The sequence below is a fragment of the Simochromis diagramma genome, unplaced genomic scaffold, assembly GCF_900408965.1.
Source record: "Simochromis diagramma unplaced genomic scaffold, fSimDia1.1 OVJJ01000106.1, whole genome shotgun sequence".
Lineage (NCBI taxonomy): Eukaryota > Metazoa > Chordata > Actinopteri > Cichliformes > Cichlidae > Simochromis > Simochromis diagramma.
Window position 1 is genome coordinate 836565 of NW_024387121.1, and position 21253 is coordinate 857817.

General features: G+C 42.4%; 1 protein-coding gene across 5 annotated transcripts in view; it reads left to right on the plus strand.

Moving 5' to 3' along the window:
* The window catches only part of LOC120743306 (Golgi apparatus protein 1-like), a 34490-nt gene extending 15014 nt beyond the window's left edge, over positions 1–19476 (plus strand). Inside the window, exons 5-28 of one of the 5 annotated variants that reach the window (XM_040046901.1) lie at positions 1717–1920; positions 2865–2936; positions 3176–3362; positions 3716–3930; positions 4122–4243; positions 4437–4538; positions 5101–5254; positions 6065–6106; positions 7194–7418; positions 7860–7922; positions 8890–9003; positions 9169–9257; positions 11361–11478; positions 12242–12334; positions 12742–12879; positions 13355–13478; positions 13659–13801; positions 14414–14515; positions 15158–15265; positions 15611–15731; positions 16019–16125; positions 16671–16834; positions 17464–17537; positions 17639–17889. In XM_040046901.1, the coding sequence (XP_039902835.1) occupies positions 1717–1920; positions 2865–2936; positions 3176–3362; positions 3716–3930; positions 4122–4243; positions 4437–4538; positions 5101–5254; positions 6065–6106; positions 7194–7418; positions 7860–7922; positions 8890–9003; positions 9169–9257; positions 11361–11478; positions 12242–12334; positions 12742–12879; positions 13355–13478; positions 13659–13801; positions 14414–14515; positions 15158–15265; positions 15611–15731; positions 16019–16125; positions 16671–16834; positions 17464–17527 (2871 nt within the window). In that variant the 3' untranslated portion in view covers positions 17528–17537; positions 17639–17889. Of the gene's footprint in view, positions 1–1716; positions 1921–2864; positions 2937–3175; positions 3363–3715; positions 3931–4121; positions 4244–4436; positions 4539–5100; positions 5255–6064; positions 6107–7193; positions 7419–7859; positions 7923–8889; positions 9004–9168; positions 9258–11360; positions 11479–12241; positions 12335–12741; positions 12880–13354; positions 13479–13658; positions 13802–14413; positions 14516–15157; positions 15266–15610; positions 15732–16018; positions 16126–16670; positions 17890–18484 lie in introns of those variants that run through there. The other 4 variants (XM_040046903.1, XM_040046900.1, XM_040046904.1 and 1 more) reach the window with 4 other exon arrangements.
* Positions 19477–21253: the final 1777 nt, after the last annotated feature.

Genomic DNA, 21253 nt, shown 5'->3' on the forward strand with positions numbered 1-21253 from the left:
TGGTTGAATTAGACAAGATCTTGCAGGAGAAATTATAGCTGGTTGTCAGGAATCTTATGTTGATGTGTCCAAAGAAACTGCAGCACCAAATGGACTGCTGCACACACCACAGTTGAAGTAGTTTGTGCTGAATGAGCGCTCCCAGATGCCTCAGGATGTGTTTCTGATGCTGGAGGGTGAATTTGTGGTGCACGACTTGATTAATGTTTCAAATGGAAATCTCACAGTTGTTGCAGGCTTACAGCAGAGGTTTAAAAATGGCGGCCTCTCTGGAGGTGTGTCGATGTGTCAGAGAAGATGACATGAGATCTAACTACGCCGTAGCTGTACATCGAAGATTGTTTATAGTGCTGCTCATATTCTTACTGACCTGCTGGATTTTGGTCGGAGAGCAGATAAAACTCAAAGTGGACTGAGCTCAAATGAGAGAAGAGGAGTTTGTAGCAGCTTGTCAGCGAGCAGAGCGAATCGATCTTCCACTGAACGTGTTTCCCTGCCGCAGAGCTCCATAAGCTCCTCAGACACACACTTATTATCACGTTGGCACGATTAGAGCTCAGAGAGGATGATTTATCTGTCGGCGGGAGTGCTTTTAGTTTCATTATCAGAAATTTGTCACAGTGGCTCTGAGTGGAAATCGGACAGACCATGTTGGCGCTTTAACTTCTCGCACACTGAAACGACACGAGGCAGGATTGTTTATGAACTGATTCTCAAAATGAGAAAATGTGTTATTAACTCAGCTTTAACTTGATGTTAAACTTTAAAATCAAGCTTCAGCTCTTTACTTTGTGAAATTAATCAGAAATTTGTCTTCCACCTGTTGTTAAAACTAGATGGTTGAGATGAAACGACTGTTTGCACTCTCCTAGATTCCTGAAAATAAAAAGATGAAGCCCATCTGGACTCTTATCTAGTCCTTGATCTCACAGGCTTAAAAGACAAAGGAGGAAGCAAAAACTGAGGAAAAGGAGCGCACGCAGTAGCGAGTAAACCCATTGTTTTATAGATGAGGTGTTTATGTGGATTTGGACAGGAAAGCAAACCCTGAGCCTCCTGAGCATTTAGCTGACAAAGAACAAACGTTTTCCAAGAGCAGAAGCACAAAAGGTCGCTGAAACTGTGTTTTAATTAATTAATTTTCTGCAGCTGACCTCTGTATTTGGTGATATCTCACTATACAAAGCGGCCCGGCTTCTTGTAGATAGCTTGTTGATATCATTTCTTGGCTTATCTGTAGAACTGACAAAGGAGATGAGGTTGGTGTGTGTCATTGAGAACTGCATGACCCAGTGTGCATGTTCTCTTTGACACATTACATAATAGATGGAATAAATAAAAATAAACTGGTGCTGTTCAATTCAGTTTACACCAACTCCAATCAACTTTGAATAAGTATAAAGGAGACGTTTCAAATGCACCAACTTGTTTTGACCACCCACCTTTCCCACTGACTGATATGAGCATTTACCCACAATGCATTTCTTTAAGTTGCATTGTGGGTTTCTGTTCCTCACAGGCAGGAAACTGCTGCACTTGTAATAATTCATGATATTGGGGCACAAAGCTGGAAAAAGTGTAGATATCTGCTGTACTAATGAAGTAATCCAAATTAAAATAATGTTAAAATAGCTGCTGTCTGGAAACGAATCCTTGTCGTACCGGAGCTGAGCCACACCGGCAGTAGTAACTGTGGTACCTTTGCCCTCCTCACAGGACGTCCACTCTCAGGGCGAGGTGATCGCCTGTTTGGAAAAAGGTTTGGTTCGTGAAGCCGAGGACCAGGCGGGGGCGCACGTCATCAGGGAGGAATGTAAAAAGGCCATCATGAGAGTCGCCGAGCTCTCCTCCGACGACTTCCACCTGGACCGCTACCTCTACTTCTCCTGCAGAGACGACAGAGAACGCTTCTGTGAAAACGTAAGAATCCTTTATTCTAGAGCTCAGAGGATTCTTTTATTCAATTATTTTAAATTGATCAGTAATACTCTTAAATGTCACATTCTGGAAACACTTTCTAACGTTCTCTTCTCCCGATCTACCCTTTATTTTAAAAAATATTCTGCATCCTATTTAAAAAAAAAAAAAAAAAAAAAAACTGCTAAATTTGTATTATTTGTAAGCTGAAGTACCATCCAACTAGGGTCTTCTCAAATTAACGTCCCTTTGTTTCAAGATGAGCTAAAATGTGTTTCTCTGAATGTGCAGATTAGTCGAGACTATATGACGTTAGCACGAGAGGTTAACGATCAGAAAAATCCAGATGTTTTTATTTACTTTGAAAGTTAGAAGACAAACCTTTAAACTGTGAGGGAGAAATTACTTTGTGAACATTCAAATTAAAGTGAACTGACAGTACCTGACAGTATCAACTACCCAACTACATTATTAAACATTATAATGGAAGACATTATTCATTTGTTACTCGTTCAAAAAAAAGTTCTTCAGTGGATCCAAAGTGATAAACTATAAAGAAAGACTGCGGTTTTCCCACGTTGGTTTCTTTTCACTGACTCCTGAACTGAATTGAAAGTTCACGTTAAAGACGTCATAGTTATCTCAGACTGCAGGCTCGTTTGTGGTTCCTGGGACATTTAAAATTAGAATGTGAGGTAGAGCCTTCAGCTTTCAGGCCCCTGTGCTCCGAACCCAGCTCCCAGTTTGGATTCAGCTGCTCTACTTTTTAAGATTAAGCTTCAGTCTTTCTGTTTTTTGATAAAGCCTATAGTTGGTTAGTTAGTTGCTGCCTTCTGTGTCACATGGGATAAAGAGAAGTTGTAGTTGTTACCTAACATTAATAAAGCACCTTAAAATGACTAAATTTGAAAGTTGATGAACTTTTTCCTTTTTTTTTTTCTTTTCAGACTCTGGCTGGGGAAGGAAGAGTTTACAAATGCCTCTTCAATCACAAATTTGAGGATTCCATGTCTGAGAGGGTGAGTGCCATTTACTGTGTCCACATTTTATTTATAGAGATTTTTTTTTCCTCTACAAAATACTTAAAATGAACCTTTTCCGTCTCCTGGTGATGGGGGAAAAAGTCTTATAGTGATGATGGTTACAGAACAATGAAGTGTACAAATTGTGATGGATACGGCCTTCCTGCAGATTAAAAATCAGACTCGTTGAGCATTCAGTTGTGTAATAAGTGTCTGTGTATGTTGTGTGTCATCAGTGCCGCGAGGCGCTGACCACCAGACAGAAGCTGATTGCTCAGGACTACAAGGTCAGCTACTCGCTGGCCAAAGCCTGCAAGTCGGACCTGAGGAAGTACCACTGCAACGTGGACACCAGCATGCCCCGAGCGAGGGAAGCTCGCCTGTCCTACCTTCTGCTGTGTCTGGAGTCAGCCGTCCATCGAGGTGAGCAGACCTTTATCTGTCGCGCTTGGCTCCAGCAACTAATTAATGTCCCTTTTTGTTTGTGTGGCACTCAGAGGCCACTGAGAGCTCAATTACATGTCAGTCATTGCTCTGTTTCTCCACTACGAACCCGCTCCTGTTTATTTTGCTGAAGACTAGTCTGAGGCAGACAAAGTAAAAATGTCGAGTTTGTGTGAGGGTAGAAGGTTAGCTTCATTTAACCTCAGAAGTCAGTTTCCAGGTTGGTTCCTCGAGTTTTTGTGAAATGTGTTTGAATATTTTGTGCTTAAACAAGATACCACAGCTACAGTGTGTGTGTGTGTGTGTGTGTGTGTGTGTTTTTTTTTTTTCAGGTCGTGTGGTCAGCGGCGAGTGTCAGGGTGAGATGATGGATTACAGGCGGATGCTGATGGAGGATTTCTCTCTGAGTCCTGAGATCGTGCTGCACTGTCGCAGTGAGATTGAGAGTCACTGCTCCGGTCTGCACCGCAAAGGACGAACGCTGCACTGCCTAATGAGGGTCGGCCGAGGAGACATGGGCGCCATCGATCCCAGCTGTCAGAAGGCGGTGAGATGGCATTTATAATATTCACTGTATGGTTACAGAAACATTTACATAGATATCACTGTACAGATTTACCTGCATGAACACAGCTCTGTTTGACCTGCCCACAGCCATATTCCTACATGTCCCAGAATGTCGTGTAATGTCTTGCACTCACTTTTTGATTTTTATTATGATATTTTTTCCGTCCACAGCTGCAAACGTTGATCCAGGAAGCCGACCCCGGGGCCGACTACCGCATCGATCGGGCGCTTAACGAGGCCTGTGAGTCCGTCATCCAGACCGCATGCAAACACATCCGCAGCGGCGACCCCATGTGAGTCCTCGTGGAGGGAGAGGGATCCAGCAAATAGAAATCCTAAAATTTGACACAGTCGAAAGTGAAATGATCCCACCTGCTGTATGATCATGTGGAAAAAAACCTGAAGAAGAACCGACCGTTCAAGGTCTTATGGCTGCTGCGCCGTGTGGCTGAGATGTGAATGCGTTTGTGTTTCCTGATCCTTCAGGATCCTGTCGTGTCTCATGGAACATCTGTACACTGAGAAGATGGTGGAGGACTGCGAGCACAGACTGCTGGAGCTGCAGTACTTCATCGCCAGAGACTGGAAGTAAGTCCTGCCAACAGGCTGAAGAAAGTCTATTTTCGACATTAATGAGGTTCAGATGATCATCTTCAATTTAGTATATCAGTTTATTGGTATTTGGTCATTGATCATTTTAGTTGTATTGCATTTTAACAAGGCTGCTGTAAAAGTTTTCTTGGTTAGTTGATTGCCTCCATTTAATACTGCGACCATAGATGGTATAAAAACACTTGTTAGTAAAGTGCTGATTGGAAGCCTTGAGAGTTTTGCTGTTGCCATCTGCTTTGAAGTGAAAGTTGACAAGTGAGGATCTGAAGTGAACCTGAACTTAGGGAGGCATTTAGACGGGGTGGTTTTTCTCATAGATGTCTGTGGGACTGAAAGGATTTTTACAACCACAAGCACCGCCCCCCTAGTGTTTTTTTTTTTTTCTTCTTTTTTTTAAAAGTAGGTTTAAGACAGTTCTGCATTGGTTTTACGTTTCAGAGCCAGGATCTTCGTCTATCTTTTATTCTGTCTGTGCTTTAGTCCCAAAGAGACAGCTGCAAGTATTAATCTGCCTGTTACACCCTGTGTTGCTGCATAGGTTGGATCCGATCCTGTACAAGAAATGTCAGTCCGATGCATCCCGACTCTGCCACACTCACGGCTGGAATGAGACCAGCGAGTTGATGCCGCCTGGTGCCATTTTCTCATGCCTGTACCGCCACGCCTACCGCTCTCTGGAGCAGGGACGAAGGGTGAGTCTCTGCCGTTGATTTAATCTAATGATTAAATGTGAAGATTACAGCACTTGGAGATCTCCAAGTGCTGTTTTAGATTTGTTAATAGAACAGTTTGTTTCAGGAGAGGTAACTGTAAAGCACAAAAACCTGGCTTATAGGGCATTCATGCAGCCATAGGAGCTCTGTATTTACATTAGGAAAGTAGACTAATTTTATAAAGAGACTGTGCACTGTGGCTCAGTGAAGTGTTGCCTTAATTGTGTGACTGCTTACAGTATTGCAATTAGTACAGTGTACATTTTGTTTTCAAATGACCACTGCAGTTTTTTGGACTAATTTGGACATTTTTATGCCAAATAAGCGTTTTACAGGGGAATGTTTTGTATACTGTCAGTGGCTTGAAAGGCCTCTGAATTCAAATTAGTTAAAAAAGTGCATTTTTCTACAGTTTAGGCTTTTTAAATAAAAAGTCATTTAAATGTTCCTTGCTTTAAGTTTTCTGTGTCTGCACAGCTGTTTCTGTTTTTGTTCTCAAGGTTGTGACTTATCTGTAGGCTCAGCCTAAAAGTGCAGATACAGAAGTTAAACCCTTGTTTAGTCTGATGAATTTCTGCCAAATGTGAAAAATACTGGAAATGTTTGCAGTTTGAAGGAGGTGAAGACAGCTGTGACGAATTCAGATGAAGTGACTTTAATCTTTATTTATTAATATAAATGCACAAAGTTGCTTTAAGCCTGAACTGACAACAACTTGCATGTGTGAAGAGGTAAATGTAAGGTGCCAAATATATACAGGAAGTCTCTGACCACAGAATGCTCTCGTAGTTCCCCAGTGGTGAGTCTGAAGCGGAAAACCATGGTTCGATGGTGAGTACCTCTTACTGCTGCTGATCTCATGATGCTGCTCACAGAATCTCATCTTGGATGATTACTGGTGGTTTGTAGAGGAGAAGTGATTGTGTTGGATAATTCCCACCCACTCTCAGTGCATGTGGGAGCTGGCTTTTAATTGCTGAAGTGAGCTGCTGAACCCTGAAGTGAAGAATCAATATGACAATCCACTTACGGAAAACTTGGTGATGCTGATGATTCAGCTGCAGCAAAATTAAGCCTTTGATTAAAACAAGCAGTGTAGGAAACGCTGGCTGTGTTTAAGGTGATACTCCACCCAAAATGTGTTTTTTCCAGTCCTGCTGAGGCTTGTAACAAGTTGTGTGAAATTAGTTAAACACCCTATGATGTTACAGAGAGAACCTTGCTAATCAAATTACCCTCTGTGTAGCATCTGGCAGTGGTGGGGAGGAAGAATTCCCTTTTGACAGGAAGAAACGTCCATGAAAACCAGGAAGTTGCAGTACCTGGAATGTCCACTTGAGGCTTGAGTGTAGAGTCGGTCCCATAGACTAAACATGTTGTAAACATGTTTACAGCCTGCTGCAAAAAATGTTTTGGCCTGTATGGGAAGTTTCACACACCTTGAGCAGGTGTCTGTGCTCCAGCGGTCATTAATATCAATGCATTTTAGTAACCTGGGAATGTGCAGCTGCATTACAAGTACAGACTGGAGAAATACAGTGTGACAAAATCATTAATAGCTTTTTAAAGAGCTCAAATATCGCAAAGACCTGTATACAGTGCAACGCTGATAACGGAAGACTTGATTAGTAGAAAGGCAATGCTGCTCTCCGCCATTGTCGTCTTTGTTAATGAGAAATAAATGGCGAAAAACAAGTGCCACAAAAGTATTAACGTTTAATGTCAATATCACACTCACAATTTATCTGTTAATACTGAATTAAACGTACAAATCTAAAGGCTTTTGAGGATTAAATGTGAAGGACAAACACACTGAAAATCTTGGGTGGAGTATCATTTTACAGTGTCCGTGATTAACAGCAGCTGATACTTTGGTGGGTAATTTGATGACGATGTCGTCATCCTCCTCCTCTTGCAGCTCTCCCGGGACTGCAAGGTGGAGGTGCAGAGGATTCTCCACCAGAGGGCGCTGGATGTGAAGCTGGACCCTGAGCTGCAGAGGCGCTGCATGACTGACCTGGGAAAGTGGTGCAGCGAGAAAACGGAGGCCGGGCAGGAGCTGGAGTGCCTGCAGGACCACCTGGACGACCTGGTTGCTGACTGCAAGGAGGTGGTGGGAAACCTGACCGAGCTGGAGTCAGAGGTTAGCTTGTCTCCGTACACTGCAGTTTCTTTAAAGCGTGCAACGTGCAAAACATTAGGCACAAACATGAGACAACTGATGTTTCCAAGGTTCCTTTGAGGCATTAAAAGTATTAAAATCAAAGGAAGTAAGGGCTTGAAATGAGTTTTGCATAAATTTTCTGTATGTAGTTAAAGATGATTAAGGATGATTTAAAAAAAAAAAAGACTTGGCCCTTTTTTATAGGTGTTTACAAACCAGTTTCCAGTTGTCTGAAAAGTTGTATTATTTGCACTGAATTACTGGCAGGCAGCAGGTGAAGCACCAACCTGATAATTAACTTCTCAGTACAGTACGCAGACATTTGGACTGAAATAGTGAGTTTGAGCCGTCCCACTCTGATAAAAGCAGGTAAACCTGAACTGGCTGAAGTCATTTTGAGTTTGTGATTTCCGTCTGTAGGATATTCAGATTGAGGCGCTGCTGATGAGAGCTTGTGATCCCATCATTCAGGCCCACTGCCATGTAAGTATGAACTGATGAGCACATCTTCCTTCAAACTTCAATTCTTTGGACATTTTCTGTGTTTTGGTTGAATATACTAAGTTTGGTTGAGACTCTACAACAGCCTCCAAGCAAACTGATGTTCCTGTGACTGAAGCTGCGACGCGTAACGTTTTTCCTTAGCAGGTCAGAGACGCCATATACTCAACAATGGAATTGAAGCATGATGCACAAAAAGCTGAAGGTCTGCCAAGGAGGATATTTTGCAGTCTAGTTAAATTTAAAAAAAAATTCATCTGTAACAGCAAAATCAAATTTTCTCTTGTTGACAGTCCCCGTGCTCTTATTTTGAAAATTCTCTGCAAACCAGCAGTCCTTTCACAGCTCGTGTTTTCCTTCCAGTAGGTTCATCTTTTCACAGTTGTGAGACAGCCATTTCCAAAGCTGCCCTCTTATTTATTGCCACAGTGTTGTCTGGTTTATTAATATATATGTGCTTCTCCTTTTGTGCCCCCCTGAAGTTACAACTTTTGACTTCTGAGGGGTTATTTGTTTGTTTTTAGGATGTTGGGGGCTGGACTGAGATGGTCCCTGACCTGGGTTTTCCCATGTGTGGTCTAAGTTCTTGACCACAAAACAAAATTTCAAAGTTTCTGTGTTTGGTCAAAGCTGGCGCCACACGAAGAGCTCGCTGTACTTTGCTAAAATGCTCATGAACAAGTTCTTGTCACACTGAGAGGTTATTTTTGATCAGATGAATAAGACGGTGACTTTTATTTTTTTTTAACTCACTTGAACAATCTTGCATCTATGCAGTGTGCAGGAAATTATTAAGGCACTTTAGAGGAGAAGCACATTTTTCACAGCTCTTTCAAAGCATCTTCTGCTAAATACAGCATGTTGATTACTTTTGTCAGTTTCAACATATTTCAGAGGAAGTTGTCGATGAGTTCAGTCTTCCTTCTCCTTTTCTCTGTGCGCCTGGCAGGAGGTGGCTGATAACCAGATCGACTCTGGTGATCTGATGGAGTGTTTGGTTCAGAACAAACACCAGAAGGAGATGAATGAGAAGTGTGCCGTGGGAGTGACACACTTCCAGCTGGTGAGCAGACTGATGGAAATGTGTTGGTGCAGGAGTAGAAGAAGAATGAGCTCCTAATGTTTTGTTATGCAAAATCTTATCAGTTTAGAAAGGCTGTAATATTCCTGCAGCTTCTTGAAATCATTAATAACCAACTGCTCTGACTGCCCTTCTGCCTGTCCACAGATTCAGGTTAAAGATTTCCGTTTTTCCTACAAGTTCAAGACAGCCTGCAAGGAAGACGTCCTCAAACTGTGTCCCAACATCAAGAAGAAGTAAGACAAATACAGACTTGAGCAAAATCAGCCATAGAAGATATCACAAATACAAAAAGCACCAGTATGTCCAACAGTTGATTGGATATGTGACCATACAATCTGAATCTACTGTCTGATTGGGTTGTTTTTTTTCTAAACATACCCTCAGTTTTTAGGTGTTTGTGTTAGTGGTGTCCAGTCAGATACAGTCCTGTTAGACCTGCTGAGGTTTCCAGCTCTCTGTGTTTCAGAGTGTGACCGATGGCTGAATTATACTGTGAGCTGCCAGCAGCCTTTTTTCATCCAGCAGTCCAAACACTGAGGACAGTTTCACATGTAGGATATTTTTTAAAAGAAATTATCTGGATTCACAAGCCTTAGAACGGCACTCAGAAGTGATCACAGATCAGTGCTGAGTTGTTGTTTCTGGGTTTGAGAATGTAAATGTTGTAGAAACCTAAGATTGTAATAATAATAATAAATTTTATTTATGAGCGCCTTTCAAGTCGCCCAAGGACACTTTACAATAGGATAAAAACCTTAGTAAAACAATGGCAGAATAAGAACAATAAAATAAAAGCACAAGATAAAATGAACAAACAGTGGATTCACAGTGAATATGCAGATTTGAACAGATGAGTTTTGAGTTGGGATTTAAACTGGGGGAGAGAACCAATGTTTCTTATTTCAGGGGGCAGAGAGCTCCACAGCCTGGGAGCAGAGCAGCTGAAACACTACAGTTGGTGGAAATGTATATTTTTGCATTGATGTTGACCACTCAAAGCTCCTTGAACTGCATGCTATATTCACACAGATCTTTATTCTATGCATTGCATAATTAGCTATGGTGATACTCGTGTCCATTTGATGTCTGTGAAAATCATAACTCCCAAGTTATGATGATGGAAAAAGAGCTTTTCAGGTTTGCAAGCATGAACCTGTGGATGGATCTTTACTGGTTTCCTGTAGTTTAAGTCTGCAGATCACTGAGGGTCTCTCAAGCAGTCTGCTGCTTACTGGGCCTTCTCACCTCTGTCACCTGGCAGGCATGCCGCAGGCCAGCAGGGGTCTGCAGTTAATATTGAAAGATGGGTTTTAGACAGGCTAATCTGAACCTGGTGCTGGATTTGCAGACCCACTTCAGGGTCTGTTACATAGGTTTTTTTTTTTTCTACATACAATATAGGTTGAAAAGTGGGCTTCAACAGGAAGTTCACCGAGGGGAAAATTACAGCACTAGATTGCAGTGAACTGAATTCTGTCATCTTACTCCTCCTGACTGAAGTATGTAGTCTAGCTACGGTGGCTGCTCTAGGACAAATAGCTTTGGCTGCCATCCATCTGTAGTGAGTGTCGGCTGCCAGTTTGCTGTTTACATCAACTGGTGTCTATTCACTCTGGAGGAGGCTGTAGAACGAGTGTGTGTAAGATCGGTCGATGAGTAAGAGAAGCTCTCTTCTGACCGATAACAGCGACACTGAGGTGAACTGTTGAGCTTACTCCTCTGTGGGTAAGCTCAGCCGGTGTTAGTGAAGTTGTGGAGTGGATCTAACATGGTTGGATGTGGACACTTGTAATTAGACATGAATGTTTTTGTTTTGTTTTGCTTTTTTTTTTTTTTTTTTAAATAAACTCAGAAAATGACTGACTGCACCTTTAAAGATGAAAGAAGCACTAAGAGAAGTACAGGCAGCAGCTGCAGTGGAAAAGTAATTATTTAAACCTCTGTTTCACTTTGAAGCTGCTGAAGCCCACTTTACCAACGGTTGTTCTAAATATGTTGACACTGCCCCCTGGTGACAGTGCATAGCTACAGCATGTAGCTGTAGCTTTGTGTTTAAGCTTTGGGTCAGACGAATTCACACCCATGTTGGCCACTAAACTCCACTCTGTCCATCTCCAGCTGTGGTTTTCCCCAAAAACGTATTTGGTGTAATTTGCTTAATCGAGCTTCACTGTTACTCAGCAGTTTATTCTAAGACAGATCTTTCTACGTCATTTTTTTCTTTAATTAAAACTTTAAATTGGACACTTTCTGCTTTTCCTTACTTTTTTCTCATCTGCTGATCATACTGAATCTGACTGGTCGGGTGAACCTCTGTGACTTCCTGTCGTTGTCAGGGTGGATGTCGTGATCTGCCTCAGCACCACGGTGAGAAACGACACCCTGCAGGACGCCAAGGAGCAGCGAGTGTCTGTCAAGTGTCGTAAACAGCTGCGGGTGGAGGAGGTGGAGATGGTATGTTCTCTGACTCTCTGTCACAGTCGGGCAGTGTAACGTCCTCAGGTTTGCTGTTGGTTAGCGAGAAACCGCCCAGAAACGTATGAAACAGCCCAACATGCTGTTAAAAGAAAATGATTTTAGAACCTTTATTTTTAGGCTAAGTATGTTTGGTTTTCTGTGAGTTTATAAAAGAGATTTAACCCGTGTTTGTAAAAACAGTTAAAATATATTTCTTTATCAGGACGCATGTGCAGATGGTTCTAGTTCACAGCAACAGCAGCTGCACTTTTATAACACCTTTTTGTGCAGTTCACATCACACATGACTGACAAACCCAATAAGACACAAGAAAATGAACAAAAATGGATTAGAAGCAGTTAAAAAGAAATCAAATATAAAGTAATGCTTGGAAAAAGTGTTACGAAAAGAAAACGCTAATATATATAATGATAGAAAACATGCAGCACAAAGACTTAAGAAGTCAAAATATTAAGATGGAATAACACTTGGATACCCTGATGTCAGTAGGTGCGTATTGAAATGTAAATAGAGTAAACTGAGATGAGCAAATCTAGTTTATGTTCCTTTCACTTTTCCAAACCTGGAGTAAAAAGTAGCAGCAAACGGCATCGTCTAAGGTTCCTCCTGGGAGCATCTGGTGTTTTTTATCTTTTCCGGTGTGCTTTGTTGAAGCGAGCAGAGATCCTTCGTGTCTTTAAAGTTTTTATTTTGTGTCTGTTTCCTTTAAATTCTCCAAATCTGCCTCAAACGTCTGCAGTCAGAGGACATCCGTCTGGAACCGGAGCTGTACGACTCCTGCAAGACCGACATCAGCAGGCTGTGTCAGAACGTGGCCTTTGGGAATGCACAGGTCAACACACACACACACACACACACACACACACACACTAGTTAGTGAGTATGAAGGATCCTCCTGAGTTGAACCCAGAACGTTATTTTTGCCGTTCGCAGTTCTTCTGATATAATTAAAAACAACCTGTAAACACTCTGTGGTCCATGTTAGAACCAAACTTTAGCCGCCGCCGCCACAGTGCAGACAAAAGTGTTTCCTTAACACTGAACGAATGAAGAAAGAGCCGGCAGCTTTAAAACCTAAAATAATTTTACTGCCAGTAGATTTTACCTGTAACTTTGTTGGGAAATCCGTAAAATACAAAATACGAATGTAAGGAGTTGAAGAAAATTTTTAAACAATCTGAACTGTACAAAAAAGAATTTATTTATTCATTTATTTATTTATTGGCTTCATCTCTGCAGGTTATCGAGTGTCTGAAGGAGAACAAGCGTAAGCTGAGTTCGCAATGCCACCAGAAGGTCTTCAAGCTGCAGGAGGTGGAGATGGTTGATTCTGAACTTGACTATCAGCTGATGAGAGTCTGCAAGAACATGATCAGAGTAAGCAAGAGAAGAAAAACAAGATCAGTTCCCTTCACTCTGAATTGTGGACATGAATCTTAGGATCAGGACTATTTCTTAGCGAGTAATTCAGACCATGTAGCAGCGTGTTAATGGCTAACCTTATGTTGTGGATGGATCATCTCAGACATTCTCTTGGCTGAAGTCTTTTCATCATCACCATCTTGTTTCTGGGTTATGATGGTGTTTGTCTCTGCCCATTGGGAACACGTATCCTCCATCTTCTCTGTGCTGTTTTGTAATTTAACGAAGAATAAAACAGTTTTTCATCAAATGACCAGAAACATCACAGACTCGTTATCTTATCCTCTGGTGTCGGTGGCCCCTCAGAGGGTTTCTTTTGGTTAAATATGGGCCTCGGGGTGTGGGCGTTTCTTTAATTGTGGGTCCACGAGGGTTTGATGTTTGTTATTGTGATTGAGCCGAATGTAACGTGGCTGTTTGATGTGTTCAGCGCTTCTGTACAGAGTCAGATGGGAAGAACGTTCTTCAGTGTTTGAAGCAGAACAAGAACAGCGAGATGATGGATCCCAAATGCAAGCAGATGATAACCAAGCGACAGATCACCCAGAACACAGGTACACACACACACACACACACACACACACACACACACACACACACACACACACACACAAAATGGAAAGATTAATTAGAATAAAGCAGCTCAAGTCTAAATAAGCCGAGGTGGGAGAACAGATGAAGTGTTGCTTGTTAGCATGAGATCAGATTTTCATCTCTTATGCGTTTGTTTCCAGACTACAGGCTGAACCCGGTGCTGAGGAAGGCCTGCAAAGCCGACATCCCGAAGTTCTGTGACTCCATCCTAAAAAAGGCCAAGGATGAAACAGAGCTGGAGGGTCAGGTCATCTCGTGCCTCAAACTTAAATACGCTGACCAGGTGAGAGCCACGGCTGACTTTACCAAACCACAGTGTTAGATTAGTTTCACACCTCACATCCAGGTTTTACTGGCTCTAGGGACGCTGCTTCACTGAGCAAAAACATTCAAACTGATTTTATTTCAACAAATATGAACCTGTAATTTATTGGTTTCATCTGTTAGGTGTTGATCATACACTTCGGGGGTTATTCTGCTCATTTCCAGATCTATACTTTTATTCTTTGTCTCCAGTGAAGCAGCTTTAGTGCAGCTCCTCGGTTCATCCTCTGACTGAGACTAGCTGTTTAAGTCCCTCCCCCTTAAATCAGCTTTCTTCTTATTGGTTGCCTATTGTAAACAGAAGGTTTGAACAACCTCTATACCTGTGACATTATTTCTGATATGTCCTCATTGTCTGGGATCATCAGGATCTGAGCTTTTGGCTGCTGAATAATTATTTGAAACTTCAGAAATGTTTAATTTGAGCAACCCCGGATCTGCAAGAGAGTGTTGCTCTCTATCCACACAACTTTTAATCAATCATAATAAGATGAGAAGCGTTGGTGAGTCCGCCTGTAGATGGTGAAGGAGTTATTTGTGGAATAAAAGTTTATTTTTGTGTGTGTGGCAGCGTTTGTCTCCTGACTGCGAGGATCAGATCCGGGTCATCCTGCAGGAGTCGGCGTTGGACTACAGACTGGACCCTCAGCTGCAGATCCAGTGTGCAGAAGAGGTTTGCTGCTCTCCACTTTCACTGTGACACACACAGTTTATTCTTCCCATCACTCCATCCTAACTCAGGTGTTCATTTTGTGCCCGAGCACATGCGTCATAATTATTCTTATTGGGTAAATATTTAGGAATAAAAACAGCTGACATTCACTGTGATGTAGTCATGTCTCCAGCAGGAGGTGCCAGCTGCTTGGTAATAAATTACTGCACAGATATCAGCGGTACTTTACGTTCTACTTGCTTCTGGGTTCTTTTGGATCATTTAGAGGGGGGAAACATGGATATGACCTTCCTGTGCACCTTTACATTTGAAGGCATGCATGCAAATCTTGGGAGCAAAAAGCAGCTAAATATGTTCATGAAAACAACACAAGTGCTAAAATTAAACACAGAGTAAAAGTATGAATCTCTTTCATGCACACGTGTCGCTCCTACGCTTCGTTCTGTCAGAAGATGTCGAACAAACGATGACTGGATCGTGACTGAGGCAACAGATTTAAGAGAGAAATATCATCAGAGTTTAAAAATATGGATTATTGAAGCGCTGCTGAGAAGCCAGAATGTGACTCACAGTGAGCAGGCAGGAGCTCAGAGGGGCTCTGACAGCATTAATGGCTTTTTATTGATTATTGTGTGTTTGCAGATCTCCAGTCTGTGTACAGAGGAGGCAGCAGCTCAGGAGCAGACAGGACAGGTGGAGGAATGTCTGAAAATCAACCTGCTGAAGCTCAAGAAAGAAGGATGTAAGAAGGTAAAACAAGCTCACCGCTGCCTTCACTGACCACTCAAACAGACCATCATTTGGTTTTCAGTTTCATCTTCCAGCTGTAGACGCAAAGTAACCGTTTCTTTTATTGTTTCATTTTCATTTACAAACTCTTATTCTTGTGATAGGAATCAAGCGTACCTCTTTGAGTTACAGTGATGTAACTGTGGCTATTTTCTGGCATCAATGTTTAAATGAATCTTTTATAAAGAAAAGGAGGAATCGCACTACAGAATCAACTCTCATGATCCTTTCTTTCTAGAAGCTTTTCTAACAACACATTTATGCTCCTCCTCTCCCGCTCCCTCCTCTCCCACGCTGACCCCGCAGGAGGTGTTGAACATGCTGAAGGAGAGTAAGGCGGACATCTATGTCGACCCCGTCCTTCACACGGCCTGCGCTCTGGACATCAAACACCACTGTGCTGCCATCCCACCCGGCAAAGGACGCCGTGAGTCAAACTCACTCAGAAGTCATGTGACTCAGACACGAAAAACAAACGTCCCACTTTTTATTTCAACGACTGGCTGCTATTCAGCGGCCGTCAGAACAAAAGAAGGGCAAACTTTGCATTGCAGGAGTCAGCAAAATTAATGTTATTTATTTTTAATAATGCAGAGAAAAGGTAGCAGAAACAAACTGCTTCTTCTGCATAATACACAGAAACTACAATCCCCATCCAAATTCTGTTTGTCTTTCAGTTTATTTATATCTAATGGAAGTTTTGTGTCCCATCAGAAATGTCGTGCCTGATGGAAGCGCTGCAGGACAAACGTATTCGTCTGCAGCCCGAGTGCAAGAAGAGACTTCAGGATCGCATCGATATGTGGAGCTACGCTGCCAAGGTACACGCACCGAGCAGGGAAACACCTGTGACACACGTGCGCACATTTGAGGAGGGTGGAGGTCTGCAGGTGCTATCAATCAAGTTCAGCATAACAAGGACCGAGTTACATGATTTGGCTTCACTTAATCTATCGCAGGATCTTCCAAGAGTGGGAGTGCTATTTTCCAGAGCTCTGACTGGTGGTGATTTTGTATGTCTTGCTCTCTTATCGTCACATTACCTGCTCCAGAGTAAGTTAGGCCTGCAGCATAGGTTGCTATGTTAGTGGTCATTAAAACCAGCTTTAGGTTTAAACCTGAAAACACAAGATTAAACCTGAAGTTGTCGCCTTTGACCTTTTTGAGTCAGTTTTAAGAGACTTTTATTTTGAAATTGATTACTTTAATTCAGCATGCTTTTACCTCATAATTGGGCGATTGAACACATTTTTATTTTTTATCGAAATATTTTTGAATAAGTAATTTGCACAAAAGTTTAAAGGTGCTTTTAGTTTTCCTCTGAAATGACGCAGGCTTTTAATTCTTTCTCTCTGCCGTCCACCAGGTGGCGCCTGCTGAGGGACTTGGGGACTTGGCCATGCAGGTGATGACATCGCCGTCCAAGAACTACATCCTGACCGTGATCTGTGCCGGTGTGGCACTGCTCTTCATGATGGGGCTGTTCTGCGGCAGGTTCACCAAGCGAGTCACTCAGGAGCTCAAGGACAGGTAGACTCCGCCCCCCCCCTCTGGGGTCAGGACATATTTAACGACCGCAACTGAAAAAGACCTCCTCGCCATTTCACCCCTGATGCTCCTGAAAGTCCGCCGCATCGTCTTTACTTTCCTCCTGCAAGCTTTTTCACCCTCTCTCACAGCTGGGGGCATCTACATGGGAATGACATTACCCACAATCCTAGCTGTCAGAGATTTTCACACATTCTTATCTGATATATCTGGAGGGTTTTTTTGTTTGTTTTTTAACTCTTTCTCTTTTTGCTGTTGGTTTAAGGGGCAAGGATAGGGAGGGGAATTGGTAAGAATGTGGGGTCGGAGGTCAACGGTTATAAGTCAAGGTGAAAAAATGAAATGCGTAGGTGTAAATGTGTAGAATGCAGGGTGGGCAAATGCTCATGTGTAATAGAGCAGTTTAATGACTCCAGTATTTTATTGATAAGAGTGTGTGTTGCTGTGAAGGTATGTGTGTGTGAGCGCGAGTGTGTGTTGCTGTGAGGGTGTGTGTGAGATCCAAACTGTCTTTATGCCGCCAGATTGTTTTCTCCTTCTGCTTGAACAGGTTTTTGGAGTTTATTACACTTTTTTTCCCCCTTCCTTTTTTTTGTGCTGATTCATATTAGATTTTATCGCCAAGGGACTGCCAAGTGGGCGGTGCCAGCCAGCCCTCGACCGAGCCACAGATAAAGAGGCGAGGGTGGGGCCACAGAGTTGCACCTCACACACTTTGGCCAACTCGCTACAACCGGAATCACTTGTGGTTATTTTACTTGGGGTTTTTTTGTTTGTTTTCTCCAGATGGAGAAACCTCATCAATCCGGTGTCTTATTTTCCCACAGCACAGCCTGTGTCATAAATGCACCGTGTGTGTCCACCTGCTGCTCCCATCATTGCCATCTCGGGTGGGATTTTTTTTTTTTTTTTTTTTAAAACATCAGACTCTGCTCAGACTGGGATGGAAACCAGACGTTTTGATTGCCGCCCATCGCCGCGCAGAGTGGCTGTCGGTTTTGTGCTGGTTGGCACGAAAAAGCTGAGAAGCAATGCAGGAAAAAAAATAAAGACAAAAAAGAAACAATTCTAGATTACTATAGAGATGTGAACATTTTTGTGTAAAAATGATACTGGAATCATTGCACATTTTTCGTTTTTTTTTTTTTTTTTTTTTTTTAATATCTATAAATATATATATATTGTTTTGTCATAGCCTTATTTATTTGTTTACTTTTTTTTTTTTTTTTTTTTTTCATCTATGATTTGAATGTTCTCTGGTTGCCTTTTCTCCAGCGAGACTCCCTTCTTCCTGCAGGGGGGGGGTGGGAGGAGGGAGAGGAGAGGGAGGGCGGGGGGAGGCAGCAAAGGTGTGAACACCTCCAGGTGTCGAACTCCTTGAGGAACTAGTGGATTTTCACGTGGGACAGTGCGGATTTTGAAATGCTGCATGCTTCCAGCTCCGTATTTTTATTCTTGGGCTTGACCAGAGTCACTTTGCATGATTCCTGGTTCCAAATAATCTTTATTTGCTTCCTACTGGTTGACTGTTCCTCCTAAGAAAGAGGTCTGAGCAGCAGATGGGGTAAGGCTTGTGTGCCTGAGATGACCGGATTAAGGATATCTTCTCTTTTTCTCTCTCTCATCATACAGATCCAGGATGTAGAGCAGCCTGAAGCCTGAGCTTTCCAGTTATTGTACATACACTGGCCTCGTTATTAGAAACATTGTAATTTTTTTTTTTTTTTAATTTTAACATGAACATCCATCAGTTCAACAGAAGTTGTGTAGGTTCACCATGAGATATTGCCAGGTGCATACCAGTTTTTACCACGAGATGGGGCAACAAGGCAAGAGATTAAGAGCATGTTCTTAGTCTCTTAAGGGAAGGCAGAAACATTTCAGTACACCCCCTGGAAGAATTCTGCCCCCTGGTGGTGAAAGTGTTACAAATGTTACCTTTAACACTAACTGGCAGGTTATGCACACTCACACAGTTTACAACTCTCCCCTCTCGTCCAGATACGGTTACTCTGGCTCTGTAAAAGCATATACACAGACATATATAGTCTGTGGTTCTGTAGAGGAGGACGGATTGCTCGGAGGGCGTGTTTGCGACGCTCAGCCTGCAGGTCGATGCCCGCGGAGGCGTTCAGTCTCATATAAACACGTGTGAGCAAACACTAAATCAAGGGCCTCTCCTCTCCCTGCGTGAGCTGATCACATGTACATGTGTATGATACTGAGTGACGATAACTTACTGTAAACTACATGTACCGTTCCCCTTCTAACTGTTGAAGCTTGGCGTGGTGAGCACTGCCCTCTCTGCTTGTAAATGAGACGTTCTGCTTCATTGAAATGCCTTTTTTCCATCAGATTTTGTTTGTTTGTTTTTAAATCGAAGTGTGCCTAACCGCCGTCCCGCTGTACAGGACATCCCAGACGACCTGTTGCACCCAACAGAGGGTGACGTGTGGCGTATTTGACCGATCTTTTTGTAAAACTCTCTTGTTTGTTTGTTTGAATCCATTGAGCTCCTGATTGGTTTGAGGTTTTTTTGTCCACTTTTTTTCTTTTGTTGTTGTTGTACAGATGAAAAATTGGACAGTTTGTTAATGATAATAATAAAGTCTGCAAGGTTTCTACTCCACTGTTTCTTTATTTCAAGTCCGGCTCAACCAGAATTTACGCTGTGAAATGTAATATCTGTACATGTGGTAATACTTGAGCCCTGCACTAAAACATGTAGTGCTTTTTTTTTGTGCATCTATATAAACTTTGAGGAAATGTTTGATTCCAAGTGGGACAGATGTTTGTTTCTACAGTGAGGTATTTGTGTGACATCTGGATGTAAATGAATAGGAGCCAGAGCGGGTGTCCATGTATATGGCATATGTATATGTGTCTGCTTTTATAAATATGGAAAAATTGAGATTTGCTAAAAATGCACTTCGGTTGCTGAAGTGATATTTGTGTGGCATCAATGAATAAGTTTAAAATGCCTTCAGAACAGACCCTTACATTTAGGAAATAAGTTTCCTATTCTTTAGGTAATTATGGTAAAACTTTTCTTTGTTTTCACATCAGTTTGTGGGGCTTCAGCTCAGTTTTTTTGAAGCTTAAAAAAAAAATCCCAATTTAATTTTGAAAGGTTAAAAGTTCTCATCTTAAGAAACCGCTGTGTCCAAAAATCTGCGTGTGGTGTTGGAAGAGACCAGCTCGAGCAAAGTGTGGATCGGGCTGTACTTTCATGTAGTTCCAATTTGTACCACAAGGTGGCCCAACTATTTAAACTAGTGTTTGTGTAACCAGGCACATCATTAAAAACACTTTTTATATACCACACTGCCTCGGAGACAAATCAAAGCCTCATGAGACTAAAACTGTCCTCTGTGGTTGAAAGTTTGAGTTTGCAGTGGGCGATCACAAAAAATCAAAATCAAAACCATGTGGTGGCGTCCTTCGTTGTCAGACTGCAGCTCTCAAGCAAAATCCCATCAGTGGCCTCAAACATCAACATGCAGACAGTTGCAGTGCTGTGGCTTCACTCTCATCTCCAACTATAGAATCTCTCGGTTGCTCGCTGCACAATGCAGTACAAAGTTAAGCCCCAAAACGTGAATGAATGCAGTGAAACTTCCTCTGAATTAAAGGACATGTTTTGCGGTTGTGCAAAATAAATCACACACAGTACCTTTTACGTTACAGCCCACCATTGTTTTAGGCGTTTCGCTGTAATCTGGCTTCCCCTCTGCACCCTGCGGCTCCAGTGTTTTTCACTCTGGTCTTTCCTGCTTCTATTTGTGAACAGCACTCGCTCCATTATCCAGAACAATAGATCTTCACTCACAGAATGAAATGGTGCACAAAAGCCGGCGCGCCCAACAGTGATGCAGCCATGAATCCACCCATTTTCCCTTCAAACTGGGTGGGGGCGAGCACTGTCTAAACTGAAATACTGGGTGACATCACCTGTGTGTGCATCAGTGAAGGCCTGAACGAACACATCCAGGTGCTTTGATACACTCTCACAACTGAGAGTAGATCTTTACTTCCCCTAAGAACAGTTTTCTTCTGACTTTCACACTAAGCTTTATTAGGTAGGGCAACGTTTTAGGCGGACATGGATGTACCTGAACCATGAAAACGAAGTATTTTGAGTGCCTAACCTCTATCCTGCAGATGAACCTGGAAGCAAAGAGCATAAAGGTCAGAGTGGGATGTGAATAAGCGTGATAGCCTTAAACTTGCTCTGCCTAGTTTCCCTCCCTGACACAGGTTTGTGAGTCGTCAGTGGTGGACCACTTTTTCTAAAACTCTCCTGAACAAACCTGGCTGATGTGAGGTGCGTGACTCTCGAGTTTGGCGGTGTTTTGATTCGCGGTCACTTCCTTGTTGTTGCTAAGCAGCATTCATCTGGCC